Source organism: Strix uralensis, chromosome 11 (genome assembly GCF_047716275.1).
Source record: "Strix uralensis isolate ZFMK-TIS-50842 chromosome 11, bStrUra1, whole genome shotgun sequence".
Taxonomy (NCBI): domain Eukaryota; kingdom Metazoa; phylum Chordata; class Aves; order Strigiformes; family Strigidae; genus Strix; species Strix uralensis.
Window position 1 is genome coordinate 22,041,802 of NC_133982.1, and position 19,671 is coordinate 22,061,472.

The 19,671-nt window shown below is 42.8% G+C and overlaps 1 protein-coding gene across 1 annotated transcript in view; it reads left to right on the forward strand.

The window, feature by feature from the left end:
* The first annotated feature begins 2,566 nt into the window (after positions 1-2,566).
* FBN1 (fibrillin 1) overlaps positions 2,567-19,671 on the forward strand; it is a 160,569-nt gene continuing 143,464 nt past the window's right edge. Inside the window, exons 1-4 of the mRNA XM_074880361.1 lie at positions 2,567-2,610; positions 3,511-3,788; positions 18,334-18,416; positions 19,337-19,435. Of these exons, the coding sequence (XP_074736462.1) occupies positions 3,619-3,788; positions 18,334-18,416; positions 19,337-19,435 (352 nt within the window). The 5' untranslated portion in view covers positions 2,567-2,610; positions 3,511-3,618. The remainder of the gene's footprint in view (positions 2,611-3,510; positions 3,789-18,333; positions 18,417-19,336; positions 19,436-19,671) is intronic.

Genomic DNA, 19,671 nt, shown 5'->3' on the forward strand with positions numbered 1-19,671 from the left:
ACTTCTGGATCTCAGATAATCTAAGGTTCATTTTTTTGTTTGTCATGGAAGATGGTGATCAACTGGATCATCAAAATTGCTTCTCTGGGTTGTTTTTTTTTTTTGAGTGAAACTTCAGAGTGGATGACAAGTGTTTTGGAGGCCATATAGGAATCTGTTTATCTAGGTGTTCTTCAGAGTACAAATGTGTGCAAAGGCTCAAGTGGCTGGGGGAAGTGTGTGCATGACCCTTATTAGTAGCTCTGTTCATCAGCAGAGAGCAGAAGTTGTCTTAAGTCTTTTGCTTGTGACAGTGTATTTTTCTAGTGGTTTGAGAACCCAGGTGGGCGCTATTTTAAAGTTGTCAACAATTTAAGTACTTCTAACATATAAGCATATTCTTCAAAATGACACACCAGAAGTTGATGATGTGCTACATATTTCACTAGATTAATTAACAGACAGCACACATATCATATAACATTACTTCATATAGTGTAATCCACATTTCTGCAACTATGCAAGATACCAAATAATACATCATAAAATGTCCTAGAAGATATGAGAAAATCATCCCATTAACCTCTGACACAGACTAGATATTTTTCTGGTAGCTCATCCAGAAAATTAAAGTGGTTGAAACAGAAGATGTTGAAACCAAAAGAATGTTTGAGTAAATAGTAACCCAGAATTCCTTTCATAACTCACTTTTGTTTACTGGTAAATTCTATCTTTGCATTATAAACATAATTAGTAAATATCTGACAACATTTTTTTGCAGTGGTTTGAACATATTTACCTTCTATATTCACTAAATAAATGTTTAGATTTTGCTGTACACGTAGAAGAGAGTGAAGGAATTGTGTATCAATGTACTGCATGTCCTGGATTTCTTAATAGCAGGGACAGTTACCACCACCTTTATCCTGGTCTCTTTTCTTTTTTGAGCAAATTTTAATTTGCCACTGCAAAAGAAATACAAAATCCTTTATACAATCCTACATTGTCTCTTCAACAAGCATAAGCATTAAAAAAAAAAAAATCTTATCTTTGTCTGCTTATGCGGCAGAAAAACAAGAAAAACTTTGGAAAATGAAATTCCTATTTATCCATCCAGGTTGTAGCAGGAAGATCAACACTTCCCATTTACTGAAACCCCTAATTTCTACTTCTGTGGTGCAAACTGTAAATCAGTAATACTCTGCATGCAGAATTAAAGTTAACTCCCGTGATTCATTTTGTACAAGTCTCAAAACAGTGGTATAAGGTTTGGGTTGCTACTGTCTTGGGCCTTGTTCAGAAGAGCCCTGAAGAGGCATGCTCTGAATCCCGTTACTTCTTTCTTGTGCCAGTATCTCATAGTATTTCACTGCACATCTGCATTTTACCTATATATTAAGTGTTCAGCTGAAAGTTTTTACGTTGAACTGTTAAACAGTGACATTGGAATGGTCAAAATCAAATGACGGGTTTGCAATTTTCAGAATCCACCACTTTTCCTGATGATAAAAATCAGCCAAAATGATCAGAATGCTGTTATTGTGGTGAGCACACACAAATATGGCATTTCCTGTACTAGTGTAAATACTTCTATGTATGTTTAGAAGGATAATACATATTTACATACATAAAACTACTCTAAACTGCTTCAAACTATGCATTTCAAATAGCATCTAACATATTTTGTGTCACCATTACATTTCAGCTGTAACCAGAGATTGTTACTGGGAAATCTTACATGGTACTTCCTTTTTTCCTGCTACTGTATTAGTGGTACACGATACACTATGCATTTATTTTTGGGGAGGGTGGTTTGGCAGCTGCTGGGGGTGGATGGTCAGCTGTTTGCTTATAAAATTGAGCAGCTGAGCTTTTGCAACATCAGTTCAATCACACAGAACCATTCACCATCACTACCTGAAACTAGCAAAAAATGAAAATACCTGCAAATTACGAAAGCCAACATTTCTGCCAAAATATTTGCAAGTGAGGAGCAGCAGAATGTATAAATATAATTTACTTTCAGCCTTCTAAGTTTGCTTTTTTTGCTTTTGTATTTTCTGAGTAGGTTGAAATGGGATAATCCTGGTAGAGAGCTACTTGACTGGGCTTGAACTCTATTAACTATCCTCTCCTCAACCTGAATTATTCAGTATTAAAACTTTCTGCCTTTCAAGGGGTGGTAGTGGTTTGCTCTTCAGGATTTTTAAATCAATCCAAAAGCATAAACTGCAGGGCTTTTTTTTTGTTTTTTCCTTTCTTTGATAAGGATGAAGCATGTATTTGTTCTGGAGCTGGCTGTATTTAGGAGTATGTCCAGAAGAGCTCGGCGCGTCGGTGTCTGTGCCATGCTCGGTGCTAGAAAGTGCGTTATTCACTCTGCAGCAGCCTCTAAGGTAAAGCCAACATCGCTGCCGTTTCTCCTTACATGGGAAACAGATACTACTGTGTTTTTTTTCTTAAGCCACTCCATCGATTCAAAATGCTGCACCCCGAGGACAGACTCATATTTTTAGACGGGGGCACAGGCGTTCACATCCTTCAGTTCCCCCCCCCCCCAGTCCTCTGTTACACACTCTCGCCGCTGCTCAGCTTTAAGACTGGCCCAGACGCTATCGCTTCTGCCCCGCTGTAAGCCGGGGCCCCGAGGGGCACCCCGAGCCGGCAGCGCTGCGCGGCCGCGGCGGCAGAGCCCGTCCTGCCGCGCCGCTCCGCATCCCCCCGCGGCTCCGCATCCCCCGCCCGGGCCGGCGCTGGTCGCAGGTGACCCGCCGCGGGGCTCGCCAGGGGCCTCCCGCCGCAACAGCCCCCCGGGTACCGCCGAGCGCCCCCGGAACCCCCGGGGTGGCGGGTGGGGGGACATTTTTATTCATCTCTCTCTCGCGAGAAAGTGTTGCGCGGGCGATACTTGAAGAGGAGGGGGGGGAGAGAGGAGGGGAAAAAGAAGGAGGAGGAGGAGGAGGGAGGGAGGGAGGAGGGAGGGAGGGGGCAGCTGGAGCCGCAGCTGGAGCAGCGGTGGGTGCAGCGGCCGCAGCTGGAACAGCAGCGGGAACGGCAGCCGGCGGCGGCGGCTCCAGCGGGTGCGCGCCCCTCGCAGCGGGCTTCTCCCGGGGCGGGCGGGCTGGGCGCGGGGCTCCCTGCCCCGGCCGGGCACCGCGCTCCGGCCGCCCGCCGCGGTGCCCGGCTCGGGGGAGCCGGGGAGGGTTCGTGCCCGGGAGACGCTTCCAGCCCCGGAGCGGCTCCGGGAGCGGTGGCGGCGGCCGCGGGCTGTCCGCGGCGGGTGCGGGAGCGGGAGCCCCCGCGGATGCTGTTGGAGGGAAGGTAGAGTCCGCGGCGGCTCCGGGCAGCCCCTCGCCATCCCCCCCGCGGCCGCCGCCTCCCGCGGGCGGGCTAGCGCCGGGCTGGCCGGGGGCCGACGGCGCCGGGGCGCGGGGGGCTGGCGGCGGGGGGCGCGGGGCGGCCGCGCCCGCTTTTCCTCGGTCCCTAACACCCCCCCCCGCCCCCTCTCCCTCCCCTTTTCTCCCCTCGCAGCTCGCCTTGGAGAGGCTGGTCGGAGACAGGGCGGCGGGGACCGGCGGACTTCGGCGGCGGAGAGGAGGAGGCGGCGGCCGGTGGCAGCCCGGGGGCTCGGGGGACGCGATGTGGCGGGGGCGGCTGCTGGGGATCGCCCTGGGAGTTGCCGTGCTGTGGGCGTCCCAGGCGGGCGCCGCCGCCGCCGGGCACGCCGAGGGGGTGAGCGCCAAGGAGAGCCGGGCCAGCCGGGCCAAGAGGCGCGGGCAGGGCGGCGGCGGGCACGACGCGCTCAAAGGGTAGGTGCGGGGCGGGGAGCCGCGGTGCGGGGCGCGTGTCTGTGTGTCTGTGTCCGTGGGCAGCAGCGTCCTTTGCCCCTTTGCGGTGGGGGCTGGCGGCTCCCCCTTCGAGGCTGCCGGTTGGGCTGGGGGGCGCCGCCCGCAGCATCCCCGGGGGGCGCCGGGGCACGGAGCCCCGCCGCTCGGCCGGGACCCCCCCGGGGCGGGGTGCGGGGTTCCTTGCGTGCTGCCGCCTTAAATCGCCTTTGGGTGGGTGATGCTTGGTGGGGATGAGCCGCTGCAGCTCGGAGGTTGCTAATTCAGCTTCTAGGAAGGACTTAGACAAGGACACACTGCGGGCTTGTGCATTCCTCCCGCGTCCCCTGCTTCTGTTTTGCATAAAGCAGAATAGTGATGAGGCCCGGAGCCCGCAGCACGCCCTTTTCATTAGCTGCTCTCGTTCATCTCCACCTGAAACCTTTTGGGATGTGCATCTTCTCTTGCGCTCGAGTGGACTGGCTTTGCTCCTCTGGTGTTCCTGGTGACCCGGGGGCAGCAGGGGGGAAGCATAGGGACCCTTTTTGGGTGTCAGAGCCATCAGGTACTAGCATGAGTGAGCCCAAGCGTACAAGAGTTTAAAATCATTATAAAATGCTGTGGTACCTGCTTAGTAGAGTGGTTTTTTATAGAAGTGTAAATCTGTGTCAGGCAAACTGTTTCCCCAATTCTAATGGAACGCCTTTCCAATGCAAAAACAATTGTTAAGTCAGCTGAAAGGCGTTGGGTGTGTGTGCAGTTGAGAATTCAGTTCACTGTAAAGATTAAAAGCTTGCAATGTTGGGAGAAAAAAGAGGTTTCCCTTTTCAGGTGTTCCAATGCACTTTGTCAGCCCGTAGCCAGATTTTTCACCCATCAGGCAGAGGGCAGATGTAGCAAAAATTATATGGAGATAAGTTATGCTTCAGTAAGGGATGCAAGCTATTTTCTTTCTTTTCCCCATTTCCTCAAACAGGAGCTATTACAACTTTACTTTTAGAGGCCTTGATGAATATGCTTTAATTTCTTGCTAGTTTCCTCATACTTTATAGTACTTCTTGTTTATATTCAGATTTGCAATCTTGACTTCTTTTTATGCTTGCCTTATTGGAAAAGGTTTATGTTTTCAGGTCCCCATCCTGCAAAAATGCATGCAAGCTATTGGTACTGCTTTTCAAAGATCTGATTTTCTAGGGTCAGACTCTCTTCTTGCATTTCCTTATACCTTGTCACAAGAGAAATAGTTGGACAAAGTAGACCCTTCCTGTGACAAAAACTAGGAGGTGAGGAGGACATATAGTAAAGTTTGTAGGACTTATTGCAAGCAATGAAAGATGATAAGGAAAAATATTTATCAGAAAGTGCCTTTATTCTTCAGACTGTTTTGATAAAATTTCTCATTATAGAACTCTGAATTAGTATCAAACTGACAAACATCGTTTTCTGCTCAGTGGGACAGGGTATGCCATCTAGCATGCACAGGGTGCGCTGATTTGAGGGACTTGGTGAGAGTTAGAGGCACATTAGCTGAGGATAAAATTTCTTTGGTGAATATAACTGTTGCTCTAAAACTGTGCTGTTTAGACAGTAAAAATACTGCATCAAGAGATGATATTTCCAGTGTTAATTATTTTTGGAATTTAAAATGGGTTAGGGTATTTAGTCTTATGGGTTGATTCTTATATTTAACAGAAGCCTTCCATTTTTTATGTACTTTGCAATGATTCTTTTATTGCATATTATCTGTGAGTTACATATCTGCTTAGTAATCTGCAAATCTAGAGGTAATGGCAATATCAATTTTCAGTATTTTATTTCTTGGTGAGTTATTTGGAATATTACAGATCTGAATGAGTGCCCTTGGGAAGCAGGTTCTTAACAAGGATATAATCATTTGCCAGATGACCTGAGATACAGTATAGACAAAATGAGTTATTAGTTTGGTTGCTTGTTAGACCTTTTTCTATAACTCTCATTTGTGGCTGAGTGTAGAGTTCCCAAATTGCTTGGAGGAGATTGTTAACACACAGTCATCTTGATCATTGTTGGGTGAATCCTGCTGGATATTTCCAGTTTAGAAACTGTGAGCACTTCCTTAGGTGTGGTACTGTACTGTACAATATGAATAAAAAGAATTGTCATTTTAACAGACAAGGTTGGAACTAATCCTTTGGAAAGCCAGATGGAAAACATATTTTGAATGTACAGGAACTGTATATACATTAGACAAGGAGAATTCATTGTTATTGAAGGGCTAAAACGCTAAAAATATGATTTTACAAGAAGACATACTATTTTTTTAACTTGTTCATCAGTACAAATACATTTGGGAATCTGAGAGTTGTAATACAAGTCATAACAGATGCTGGGAAACTTTATTTTCATGTTATAGTAGTTGCCTAAGAGTTTTTTTCTTTTTGCAAGGAGCTCTTGCTCTGATTGTAGGAGCACAGGGATATGTTTTTAGAGAAAACCCTTTACATTTAGAATTTTTGTGTGTTTGATTATAATGACTATTGAAAGTTTGTTAGCATTTACAAGTATTGAGGTTAGTCTCTGTGTGAATATTGGTCTTCTACGTTAAAATGAAATAGCCTAAGATCTGTTTCAATTTTCATGATTTTTCCCACTTAACATTTTTTACTGCAAGCAGCTGATTGCAGGAGATGTTTGCTTTCATCCTTGTGACCTTTGCCTCATTGTTTAATCCAGTGAGCTGTCCGAACATATAACATGATTCTAGAAGTATATTTTAACTTTAATAAATTATTTGGAAATGCTTCTTATGTACTCATTTTAAGACTTTAAGCTTGCTGCTCATGTAGTTTAAATTGGTCCAGCTACAAAGGCATTAGCGATGAACTCCTTGTAGTGCCATCTGTGTTTGGCCTAAGGCAATGTGTATTTATGTACTGGTGCCTGCTGCCTCTAGGTGATCAGAAAGTAATTGGAATAAAGGCACTATTTATTTCAAAATATGACTAGATGTGCCATTCATGGAAATATTGCTGGAATCCATTGTGATTGATTCACCAAGTTAAAATAATAAGCTGTTACTAAGACACTTTTATCCTCTGGATCTCCCAAACTTTTAACACAAATGTTAATTATTGAATTATAAGGCATCAAGCCATTATTCTGCCACCCCTTAAACACCTAAGAATGTAGCATCAACTTCTGAAGAAATAAAAACTACAAAATTGGCCATGAATGGGAAGTTCTTTCTAAACAATATATACTTGAAGTCAAACATTTATATGTGTTTCAATCATTTGAATATAAAGTAAAAATTAATTTACTGGTGATTTGATTGGTACTTGACTGCATACAAGAAGTATTGTGCTTAAAGGTCTTAGAATTAATTAGGATTTCCCATTTTCTGGTGATGTTAGACAAAGACCTCAAACTCTAATGAGGCTTAGTCAGTTCTTAATAATATTTTAAGCAATGTTTATCAGTCTCTTCCCAGTATAATGTCTGAGTAAAGCAATTATTTGCTAACAAATAGCAGAAATTTTAGAAGGACTAAAATTTCTTCAAGATAGCTGAATTGTGACATGACACTAATTAAACGCATTTGTGCACAATGATTTAATTTCTTTGCTTTTATTAAGTTGAAATGATAGTGAATATTGCAGACAGAATTGTTGGCTCCAGAATGATTCATAAAACTCTTGGATTAAAGCTATTCAACAGGGGATTGAGGTTTTTTGGACCAATTTCTTTTGGTCATCCCAAATGAAGCCCACAGGTTTACTGATATGCTTACTTGAGTAAACTCGGTTGGATTTGACCCTTTTTATGCATCACTTCTCCCTGAAATAAAATAAATCTTATAAATCTATAACATAATTCCAGTATTCAACTGTATAATTAAGGCTTCTGGTTTTCGTTTTAAACCAATATTTACCACTAAAAGCCTGCTGAAGAAAAGCAGACTTTCCGTACCGGTAAATATTGGTTTATACTGAAAAACCTCAAACATTTTTCTTACCACTTTTGGCCTGCACACCTCTGGCCAGCTGCTGGTGCCACACCTTGTCAGTGTCACTCTGTGAGCAGGAGGCAGCCTGAATACTTGGGAATAAAAATCTTAATTCAAAATACATGCAAGTTGCTGTAATAGCTGATGTGCTGGGACACTTACCTGGCTTCCAGGCATCGTGGCCGACCTCCTTCCAGTCCTCTGCACCTTAAGGGCAAAGCCTGTATGGAGGACAAAGACCTTTTATGCCAGTGCATCCTAATGTAAAACCTGAAGTCCTTGGTGTTAAGGTTCTGCACCTCTCTGAATTTATTTGCCAATGGTTGTGATACTATTTTTTTGTTATTACATTATCCTTGGAAATCTAGTTCTAGAGTGAAATGAGTTCATAGATCTTGGCACTGTGTCTCATGTACATATTTCCTTTCAGTAGGACTGTATGATGTGATTTGATGTAGGCGTGACTTTCTCTGGGGAGCACGGTGCATGGATGAGGAGTAGGGAAAGCACACAGAACGAAGCAAGAAGCCAGCACAGAATCTATTCTGTGGCTAGCAGTAGCTGTTATTAATACTGGCTGAAGGGCTAATATTTAAAGAGGGGAAAACATACTATTTTCAGTTCTGATCATATAGATGTCTTCCCCTGGCTGCCACAATAGCTTTTAACTACATTTTGGAATATACTCGTTTAAATACTATATGGAAATTTTTTAATGCATTTAATGAAATATGTCTAACAATAGTCTTCCCTGGATTGCTTTATCCAGAGCCAGTAGCGATGCAAAGCTCCCATGCTAGTATTCTTGTTATAATTCCATGTTGTTCTTCAGCCTGAAGAAAAACAGTAAGTAGTACGTAATCTTCGGGCCTATGTAGTTCTTGTACTTTCTATTTAGATTTCCAAATCCTGTCATTCAGACACCATCTCTTTAAAAGACATGACCTTAATCCCAATTCTGGTTTATGATTTAAGGGGATAGACTTCTGGGCCCGCATAGTTCGCAGTGCAGAATTAGGACTCAATTCATTTTGGGCATGCCAGTGAAAAACCATCCTAGGGTTAAAACTTTTGGTGGTACTGTTGTAGTCTCACTGGTAAGTGTCTTAGGCACACGTGATTCTGTTACCAACTGCTTAGCCAGTCTTCCCCTCTGTGATATTTTCTTATATTGTAGCTGGACACATAGGGTTTTGAAGTGCCATGTGTCTGTTGTTTGAAATTTGAATCAGATCACCACCACCACCCCTAAAATACATTAGAGAAATACTTTTTTCCCATTTGATGATAGTAAGTTGCAAATAGAGGAAGAAGGCTACAATAACCAGTATAGCAGCATTCTTGACATACTGTATGAAACTTGATTGTTTGGGAAATACTGTAAAATTGGCTCAGGGCACTCAGATGAAGCAGGTTTCCTGTCACTAAGCACCACTTTGCCAAGGTGACACATTGAAGATCAGGAGGGCAGGATTGGATGAATTCTTTTCCTTTCCTCCCCTCATTTATTTATTTATTTAAATTTATTTATTTATTTTGGTCTGTACAGCTCTTAGCTATATCAGGCTGGCCTGATATGCTGACCCAGATGCTGCAGCACAGGTCACAGCTGGCCTGTGATGGGTTTGTATTTTGTGTATGAAGTGAGTGGGGAATTTCACATTGGGTTTGCCATTTTGTGTCCCGTCATAGGAAGCTACCTTGCTGTCCTCCATCTCGAGGGGTTGTCTGTAAGGCTGATTGTGGCTATGACTTGATTGCTTGGCAGATTAGAAATAAATTTGTGCTGTGGCTCTTACTCAGAAAACAAGAGATGTCATGGATTGTGATTTGTTTCTTTCCTTGTGTTCCAGGTAATCATTTTCTTCTGTGGGTTTGTGATGAAATTGTCTAATCTTTTGTGCGGTGGTTGTCTTTCTGGAGACTTTCTGATCTCAGTTTGTTGGTGTTTAGTTGAATGTTTATTGAGGGGTACAGGTGGTGTTCAGTCTTTAGAAACTGGAGGCATAAAGGGTTATGGGGAAGAACAGCACCTGCAGAGTGCATCTGGTGGCAGCAGGGTACAGTAATTTGCAGGCTGCAGTGCAGGCTTCTGTACAGAATTGTTTGGAGGAGGCAGAAGAAGCCTCTGGCATGTGGCTGGGATGCTAACCAGAGCTGCGCTTTCCTCCATCAAGAACCCACTTAAGGTTTATAAAAGTAGACTTCTCCCCTGTTGCTAGCCAGCGCAGGATACATCTTGTGTTCAGTGGTGGTTCCACAAGTTGTTACCCAGATCAGACTGAATCTGGTGATGTTTGCCTTGTTAACCACTACTCTATGTGCAACTTCATACTGCTGTGCCAGAACCTTTGGGGCTATACTGGGCTTGAGGATGCAGACTTGAAGTAAGCATAGGGCTGCTCTCAGTTTATTTGGGAGCAATGGGAGAATCACTGGGTTAGGGTTTGGCAGGGACAGTCCATCTGTCAGCTTCATTTACAGTGATCCTTATTGAATAAAATTGCAGCTTCTGTTTTCCTCTATGCTTATTTTCTTTTCCTGTGGTGTGTTGTTCAGCAGTGCTGCTCACTTAGGACAGTCTTTTTCATGGTCATTCATCTTCCATCCTGCAAACTTGAACGTTTTATATATGAACTTCAATACAAGTTTTGTCAAGGTCAAAAGTTTTGGACAAGGTCATTTTAAATATGTTCATGGACTCAGCAGCCTGTGATTATTAGAATAGTACTACCCAAAACACGAGACCCTATTTAGCCACATGGATCACTGGGAAAGTTTCTTCTTGGTAGAAGTGTAGTAGACATTGGCTAATAGGAGGCCATCTCTACTTAAACAAGACTTTAGGAGCTAGGGATCTTCGAATGGGTATGTATGGAAATAGTAAGAAATTAATCATTAGCTTTTTCACTTTGCAATAAGATCACCTTCCATCTCGTTCCTCTCCTTCATCTCCCTGCTGAACCCTAAAGATGAAGAGGATACAGATGCATGTGTGTCACTTTGGTCTTACTCCCCAGACTCAGTAAATATTTTTGTAGAATGGAACAATTGTGGCCTGGAGTGTTTCTGATTAACCATCGTACTGTGCTGGAAAATATATTTGTAGCTCTTTGGTCTTGTATTGTGGATGTCTCCTTTGGTTGTTTTCTCATCCATTCTGACTTTCCCACTTCAGTTTTATTTATTTATTATTTTTTTAAAAGGATTTCAGACCTACTGAACAGCCTCGTTCATGCTAAGCTTGATGTGCAGATAGAGGCATAAGAAGAATCATTTGCTATTTTTGTGACGGTTCAGTAAAGTTGGGCTCTTCTTTGGAAGGTACATTGGGAGGTAAAATGTAGCCTGTTAAATTAAAACCTGTGCCTTCTGGTTTTGCTTATAGATCTTCAGTGAAGTATGAAGGAGTTCTAGCTTTTATCTGGAAGAATATTTTGAATGTTGACTTGCTGGAGAATCTGTTGTTTTCCTTTCTACTTCTCATTTTATGAAATGATTCATGACCATTAAAGCCTCAGAAATACCAAATGAAAGCCGCAGTTCTTTTGTCTACAGTCTTAATCATTTTCATCCTCTTTTGCAAGCTTCCCCCTCTCTCATGTTTTGCTGGAGGACATCAGAATATCCAGTGATGTTCAGCTGAGGTTTCAAACTGAAATTTGTTTCCTTTCAGGAACATTTTTTTCCTGACTCTTTTCTCCTTCTTTGTTTTTCCTTCTGATATTTCATCTTTTTCTCTTCTCTGTATACAGGGCAAATTAACAGTGGCTGCTAGGGACAAGGTGAACTAAAACAGTGGGATCCATATCAGCAGGGTTTTCCTGTTGCCTTATGACAGACATGCAGGTAACTGGCCTTTTGAAAACACAGTATCACTATCCCAGCAAGGAGAGAGGCAGAGGGTAGGATGCAGTGTGTTGTGAAGGGAGGAAGAGAAACGCTGCTATCTTCCCTAAAATAAATCTTCTAGTAGCCTAAGGGAGAGAACTTTAAAACACAAGTTAATGGTATTGCTCAACACCTAAGGGCGCTCGCTGATAAGTATTAATACAAGTGTCAGGTTTATGAGACTCCCTAAATGCTTGTATTTGCTCTAAGGTGGGAGCGGTGGGTAGCACCAGCTCATACTGCAGCCTCTGGGAAAGCCTTGACAAGGGGCTGGCTAGCCTCCAGGCTTGACTGGCCAGTGTGCCCCACACCAGTCCTTGCACTGCTGCTCAGCTCCGTGTACGGCACGGGCTGGCCGAGGTCCTGAGCTTGCCCGTGCACTTTCTCTTGGGAGATTGCTAGAGGTCTGCCTCCATCGATAGCCATTAGCAGGTACGTGGCGAGTGTGGGAAGTGGTGGAGGACGTGTGAACTGGTTTCTCCCTGTTCCCCTGTTGGAAGTGACATCTGGAGAGCAAAACGTTGCCCCTGCCCACAGTTACATCTGTTTCCCATAGGATGCTATTTAGTGCTACCAGGGTAGAAAGGCTATGATTTCTTGTCCCCTGAATGTGCCTTTTTTTTCTTTATAAATTTTTTTTCTTTATTTTTAAGAAAGTACCTCATGGATCCCTCCTGTTTACCAGCAGTGCTTGTCTGGCCCAGCAGATAGGTTTTTTTGATGCCATACTTGTACTTTATATGTCTTATACAGCCATGTAGATTGGGTGTCGAATTGGACCCATTGACATTCTCAAGTGGAACAATGAGGGAATATGTGCCAGAAACGCGTCTGTCCCTGGCTATGAATGAGAACAATGCCTGGCTGTCAGGTTAGATGAGTCTGTTGCTGCAAAAGACATGGTCAGATTTTCAGAGCAAGTGCGGAAGAATTCACTTAATGTTAAATGCTGTTGTTGGATTGCTGTATTTAGCTGTCACAGTGTGATGGAAGTTAGGGTTAGAAAAGTGTTCAGTGTTGCTGCAGGAAACTTGCATGTAATTTTGAACTCTTGACTTGCACATAGGCTGGAGCCAAAGATACCCGTAGAGCTGCTCAGCATGTTATTTTTTCAGTTGAACTGAGCCAGGATTCTGGGACAGCGGTATCCTTACTGTCAGAGTGAGAAATAGTTATCATATTAGGCTCTCTGCATGGCACAAACATTCAGGCTCACTTATTGCATGGTAAAAATGAGTACATCAGATGCGATCCTTTGTATGTAAAAAATTTATTTTGCTTAAAAATGCATGCTTATCCTTTATAGGATAATAGAAGCTAAATTTTGTGTTTGCTCTCGGAGTCTAGCATTGTTTCCTGGATTTTCCTTTTATATGACTGAAATAAATAGCTTCAAGAGTCCTCTTAATAATCTTCACTGAATGATGAAAAAGGGCGCAGTGACTAAAAACATCCAGTTTTCTAATATTTAGCTAAACAACGGAGAAGCAGTCCCTGTTTGAAGTGTTTGGGGTACCTGGAAATGAGACTTATGCACGTTAAATGCAGACCTGTGTCTGTGTTTTTTGCCCTATCCCATCCACATAGTTAAGTTTCTCAGTTTGTGGCTGTGCTCACTGGAAGTGGTGAGGCTGAAGGACAACCAGGCTTTGTCACTGGGCTCTCGTATGCAGAGTGGTATGTGTCAGGGTTGCACGGGGCTTGGGAAGGCTGCCTGCCACGTGCGGTAGCTGTTAGCTGCTGTGCCCCACTGGGAACCAGACCTTCCCTGCTCCGTTCTTCTTTGCTTGCTGCTCCTTGGAGGAGGCGGTAGGCGCCAGTGCAGCAAAAGGAGGTCCTTTTGGTATTGACCTCTAACTTGTGCACCAAGTACCTGGCTTCTGTCATTTACTTGGGGAGGGACCTTGGAAAGCCACGTGGTCCAAGCCCTGCTCAGAGCAGAGTGAACTTAAACCGAGTTGCTCGTGGCCGTGTCCACTAAGGTTTGGAGTATCTCTAAGGGTGGAAAATCTTGATTCAGTGGAAGAGCTGAGTAAAGCTCCAGTGGAGTCAGCAGAGCTGGACCACTCTGTGCTTTTAGCATTTACTCCAAGATGCCGAGAAGTTTAGGAAGGTACATAAAGCTGTTTTACAGCAAAAGGTATAGACCTGATTATGTGTCTCTGGAAAATGACTAGTAAAAGCTGTTCCTCTTCACATTCTGGAGCCTTAGCTACTATTTCTTAGTATGTTGGTTATATTCAGACTTAGACAACCACATTTTTAAGACCAGCCTACCATTTTTTCAGGTGCTGTTTGTCATTCTTTTTAACCCCCAGTGCAAGCATGGAAGCCCCACTCTAATTCTGTGTGGAAATGATCAGCAAAGAATTCTGTGTAGTTTTAGCAGGTACCAGTGTTACTCATGTAAAAAGAAAAATAGGCAAAGGCTTCTCTAAAAATAACCGTTGGCTGATGATGTTGCTTTAAATTGTATCTCTGCTGCCAGGAAATTGGGTCCTGCTATTATGTTAAACATATGCTAGCCACTGCAGCCAAATAGTTAATAGAAGTCCTTCATTAAATATTTTCTTGCAAAGAAGAATCCCCGTGTGTTTTCCTAGGGAGAGGAAAAGTGAGTTGAGGGAGCGATTAGAAACCCTTCCCGGTATCCCTGCATCTCAGCTCAGCTGTAACTGGTGATCAGCTGTCTGTCTTATTCTCTCAGCCACTCTCTGCCCACTCTGTCTGGTCTCTCTGTCTAATTTATTTGAGACCCACGCTTTGGGTTTGATTCAGCCTGGGTTACGCCAGTGTTGGCCAGTGCATGGCAGTGCTGCTGACAGAATTTCCGCCTGAAGCCTTGCTCACAGCAATGCCAGAAACTCTTCCTCCCGTGGGAGCTGCAGATGGGCAACGCTTTCTTCGGGAGAGGGCTGTAATTTCCTCGAGGGGTCAAAGGCAGGGCAGAGCAGGGATGTACAGAATTAGCACACCCCCCAGGCCGGCTGCAGCACAGGGCTCCGACTGTGTCTCTGCCGGGGCCCTGGAGAGGACGGCCGCAATACAGGAGGTGCCCCTGCTGTTCCTGGGCTGGGTGGTGTTCCCTGCTGCCAGCTTCACACAGGGCTTTTGAACACCTCCCTCACTTCTCTGGCTGTCACGTAGCCTCACTGCCTGGTTATATCTGATAAGAAAGCACTGCCAAGCTTAGCATGATTTGCTTCCCATCATTTTACGTTTGTGTGCCTGCACAAATCCGCCCCCACTTGCTGGGTAATCACGTGCAATTCGGGAGAGTCAGGCAGCCGTTCATCCTTGCTGGGACAGGGCACTGGGAGCAGGAGTAGCGAAGGGAGGGATGGACCCAGTGTGTCCTTTCCGTGAGATGATGTCAGTGTTGTCCTGTGGAGAAAGGAGACAGTTTACTTTAGCATGTGTGACAGACCAGGGCTGTGCTGCAGCCAGAGCCTGGGGCTGGCACGGTGCTGATCTGGGGCAGGACCACGTGTGTCCATCTGAAGGAGCTGATGCTGCAGTCCTGCCCGAGCTCCATCCCCGCGCGGTGGGAAGGACAGACAAGGCTTTACTTTGTAATGGGGGTGGAGGTTCCTGCAGTTGTTCCGGAAGAAAAATATCTTCTAGTTTGGTGGATGCAGATGCTGTCAGCCAGACCTATCACTCTCAAGCGTTAGTTATCAGAATTTCCAGATGAACTTATTTTTCTCTGCAGTTCTAAGACTTCTCTAGTTGATGACTAATGTCTTTTGATAATTATTCAACTCATTTTGCTACTGAATTTGTACTTGCAGGTCATTAGTCAAAGACATAATTTCTTGTTTATTTCGGGCATCTTTGATGAAACCCTCGGCATCAGTCATACTGTCTCTCAGCACCATACCATTACAGAAATCCTTTTGTACGTTACAAGTTCATAAGTGATTCTAAAATAAAGTGAAGACTTGTGGGAACAGCTTTGTTCCTGAGATGTTCTCTCCCTCCTCCGGGCTTTGGAGTGAAAGGAAGGTGCTGTGGGCACCACAGGTGGCTTGGGCTGTATAGATGGATTTTTGCTTATTTTACCATTACAAATCGGGTTTTATAACTGAACTCTGTTTGTAGTGCTGTTCAGGAAAACAGTTTTATAAGAATATAAAATGCTTCTTTAGTATTCATAGCCTATAATATCAGCAGGAAAATATGCTCTATTAAACACAACAGTGGGTAACTGTTTAAATAAGTACTATGATAGAGGCTTTCCAATTTGATTGATGGTTTCCATGATTTTACATGAGGTAAATTGTTATTCCCTTGAATACTTTATTTATTTGTGGAGATTTATTGCTATAGTGTCTGATCACCTCATAAATATCAATGAATTTAACCTTCAAAATTGATTCTTTTTAAAGGCGTTTTACAAGTCCGCACAAGCAAGGAACACTCCCTCTCAAAGTGGTAGCGTTCAGACTTTAATATAAGTTTCTTTTATAAGCTAGACAGCAGCTTTCTGACGAAAAAGTGTTCCACTGGAAAATGCACTTGTCAGGCTCAAACTGTTCCATGGAAGTACGGTTTGATGACGTTTTTTAAATTTTATTTAAAGCTAAGCACGCTGCATCCGAGTTGGAGCTTCTTGGGTGTACGGCTTAGTCTACCCTGTGGACAGCTTCAAGGCTCCCAGGATCTCTGACTTCATGGTTGCTGGCGCATCTGGGTTTTCCAGAGCCCCATTTTGGAAACATTTTAAAAACTGGGTTTCCCCATGGCACAGAAATCTGCTTCTGACTCTTAACTTGGACCAGATGGTCCTCAAAGCTGTGTACTTGCCGAGACTGAGATTTGACAGAGTACCTAAACATCACTTTATGGTGAGCTGTTTATAGATCCTTACCAACCTGGATTGGAAATGGGTGGTTTATGCCTGTAGGTTGTAACAGGTAGCAACAAACCCATTCTGTCTGTCTTAATAAGTTCCATTATTTCTTCTGACTGGGGAAGGTGAAAAGCAATCTCACTTGTCTGCTTGCCAGTCTTACTTGGCAGATGATCGTGGAGCAACATTTGGCATTGATGAACAGGGAACTCTAGGAAAGTTACATGGTTATAGCCCTGCAGGGAAGTAGCTGACATTACTAAAACTGAATACATTGGAATTATATGAATAAGACTTCGAGTCTGTAACACCAGTTGCAGGAAGGGAAAAAGGCCCTGCAACTAGTCCGGTTGTGTTGCTCACATTCACCTCGGTTACCGCTTTGTAATTATCCAGAAGCAGTGGAAGGTAATGGTAGTATTTGCGTTGACCTAAGTAGTTTCTGGCCAAGCACTTAATGAAAAGACTAGGTGTCACCAAGGTTGGTGTAATCAGAATACTTGAAATTGCATTAACAATGCAGATCCCTAAATAAATACAGTATAAAAGTCTTGTTAGTTAGAAAATGTGCATAAATAAATGTTTGTATATATCAAGACTGTTTGTCTTAAGTTGCCTCACCATATGAGGTAACTGTTGTTTACTTAGACATTGCAATACTAGGGATGAAGAACTTTCTGAAAGACCAAGGACAAAATAATAACAGAAAACCCTTCCTAAAACAATAAACACTTTAAATCTGTCTCTTATCTGTATACAGTATTATAATAAATCAGTTTCTAGGAAGTACTAGTTTACAGCTAGCTTTACTTGCATTAATCTATTTAGTAATTGCTCACAATATTAATAGAGGTTGTAAAACTTTCCTCTGATAAGTTTATTAAACATACAACAAAAGGAGGCACATTTTTCCATTTTTGAAGCTATTCTTACTAGCTTTACTTGCATGGATAGATGCATTAAATAAATAGCACAAGGTATATTAAAAAAAAAAAAATTATTATCTGTGAGGGGCATAGAACAATTTCAACTTTTCTATTTTTAGCAGTAAAATCACAATAGGAATGGTGTAATGTCCTGTCAGCTTTCATTGTAAACTCTAGTGATACAGTTATTTAAAAGGGTAAATACAGATGAGAGGAATGGGATGGAAAGAAAAATTCCCATGGATCCATCATTTAAGATCATATTAATTTCACAGGACCCTATCTCTCTACATGCACCCACGTCCTTGATTTTTTTGATAGTAAGTAATTTTTGCTAATGAAGCTTTTACATATTTTGGCTGATTCATTTGGCTGATGTCATGGTTGGCATGTTTCAGTCATACAGACAGAGTTTTGCTCATGGACCCAACAGGGAACAGTAATAGTGTGTTAGAGTAAAGAAAAGAAAGCAACATGAAGCTTAAAAATTACCAAAGAGCACTAGAATTCCTCTGTGTTCACTAATGATGATGGGCGTGATCCCTCATTTTGTATTTAAAGGGGAGTTTTGCTCAAAACTCACGTATGCTACTTTTCCAGATACGAAGTGATAGGTGGCAAGGTTTGCCCATTCTATTCCTGTTCAGATGTTACTGGTTTGATTTCATGTTTATAATGTAATCTTCAGCTTGTAAAAGTGCATGTTACCTAAAAAACCCAACAACTGAAGGCATACAGTTCTGCTAAAAACATACAACACTTTTAGATTTAATTATTTAAATGTATATTGCAGTGATTTACTTTTTCCGTTTTTATGCCTCTACTTTTAAAACATATTTCTGAGTAAAAATAAGAATTCGTCCTTTTTTTTTCCAGACCAAATGTGTGTGGATCACGTTACAATGCTTACTGTTGCCCTGGATGGAAAACTTTACCTGGTGGAAACCAATGCATAGTCCGTAAGTTAATCCAGTTATGTGTTATGACTGAGGTTTATCTTTGTCCTTCTACGTCAGGGTATTCTTAATTGTATACCAGAACTGAAGTGTGTTTCTATATGGCTTCAATAGCGGCCGTACATCATTTTTTTACCATTTAAAATATATTAAGCTAATATACAAAGTTTTGTGGGCTACAATACAGTGATGTGATACCAATATTTAACAAAGGATTAATCTCATCCACATGTTCTGTTTAAGACTGTGGTAAAGGGATCCAAGGGGTGTGTGGACTCTCAGGAGCTGTAGCTGTGGAATATGTTAATCTATTTAAGTAAATGGAAGGAGGCAACAGCATCGGGCCAGCAAGTACATTTTCTCTGCTTGTTTGGACCATATCCCTGAAATATATATGTAGGGATATAAATATATACCTATATACGTCACAGTGCTGTATGCATATTCATGTATAATGGTACAGTGTACCAGAAATAATTGTTAAAGGCACTTTTCCTGAGGCTGATAAGACCCTATCCTGAGATAATGAGGCAACATGCTGTCAGATGGGAATTACTATGCTTGTGTCTCTGGTGCAGAAATAAGAGAGCATTGGAACGCTGACTCAGTGCCATCCTTCCTCCAAGAGTAGTCTGGTAAAATGGATCACAGTTTCACTTTTCCAGGGAGATCTCCCTATATCTATTGCGGCCTGTGGCATATTCCCAGACCTTTTCATAACAGATTGTGAAGGTCTGTGTTTTAGCTGTCCCCTACAGAGATGCGGTTGAACAGGAGGAACTGTTTTGGAATCCATTGTATGCAATTTACTGAATTTGTAGGTATTTATGTTATGGTACTGAATGCATATTTTCTGTCAGGTGTTTTTTATGTGTTTGGGGTTTTTGAAATATTTTTTAAAGGCATTTATGTTTTCTTTATAGCAATCTGCAGACATTCCTGTGGGGATGGATTTTGCTCTAGACCAAACATGTGCACATGCCCAAATGGTCAGATAGCCCCCTCCTGTGGTTCAAAATCAAGTAAGTATTTCTTCTGTGTCTTTGATATTGCTCTTTTGAGTCTGTGAAGGTACTAAGGTATGTAAGATAGTTCAGTGGTCAATATGTAAGACAAATAACCTCTGAGTCACCAGACGTACTTTTACCAGAGGAAAGAAAGCATAGCCTCCTATGATGAAACTGAAGAGTGACTCAGAGACTAGCTATTAGGGACACTCTTTTTTGCCAAATTGAAACCAAATTAGTTTTATTGGAAG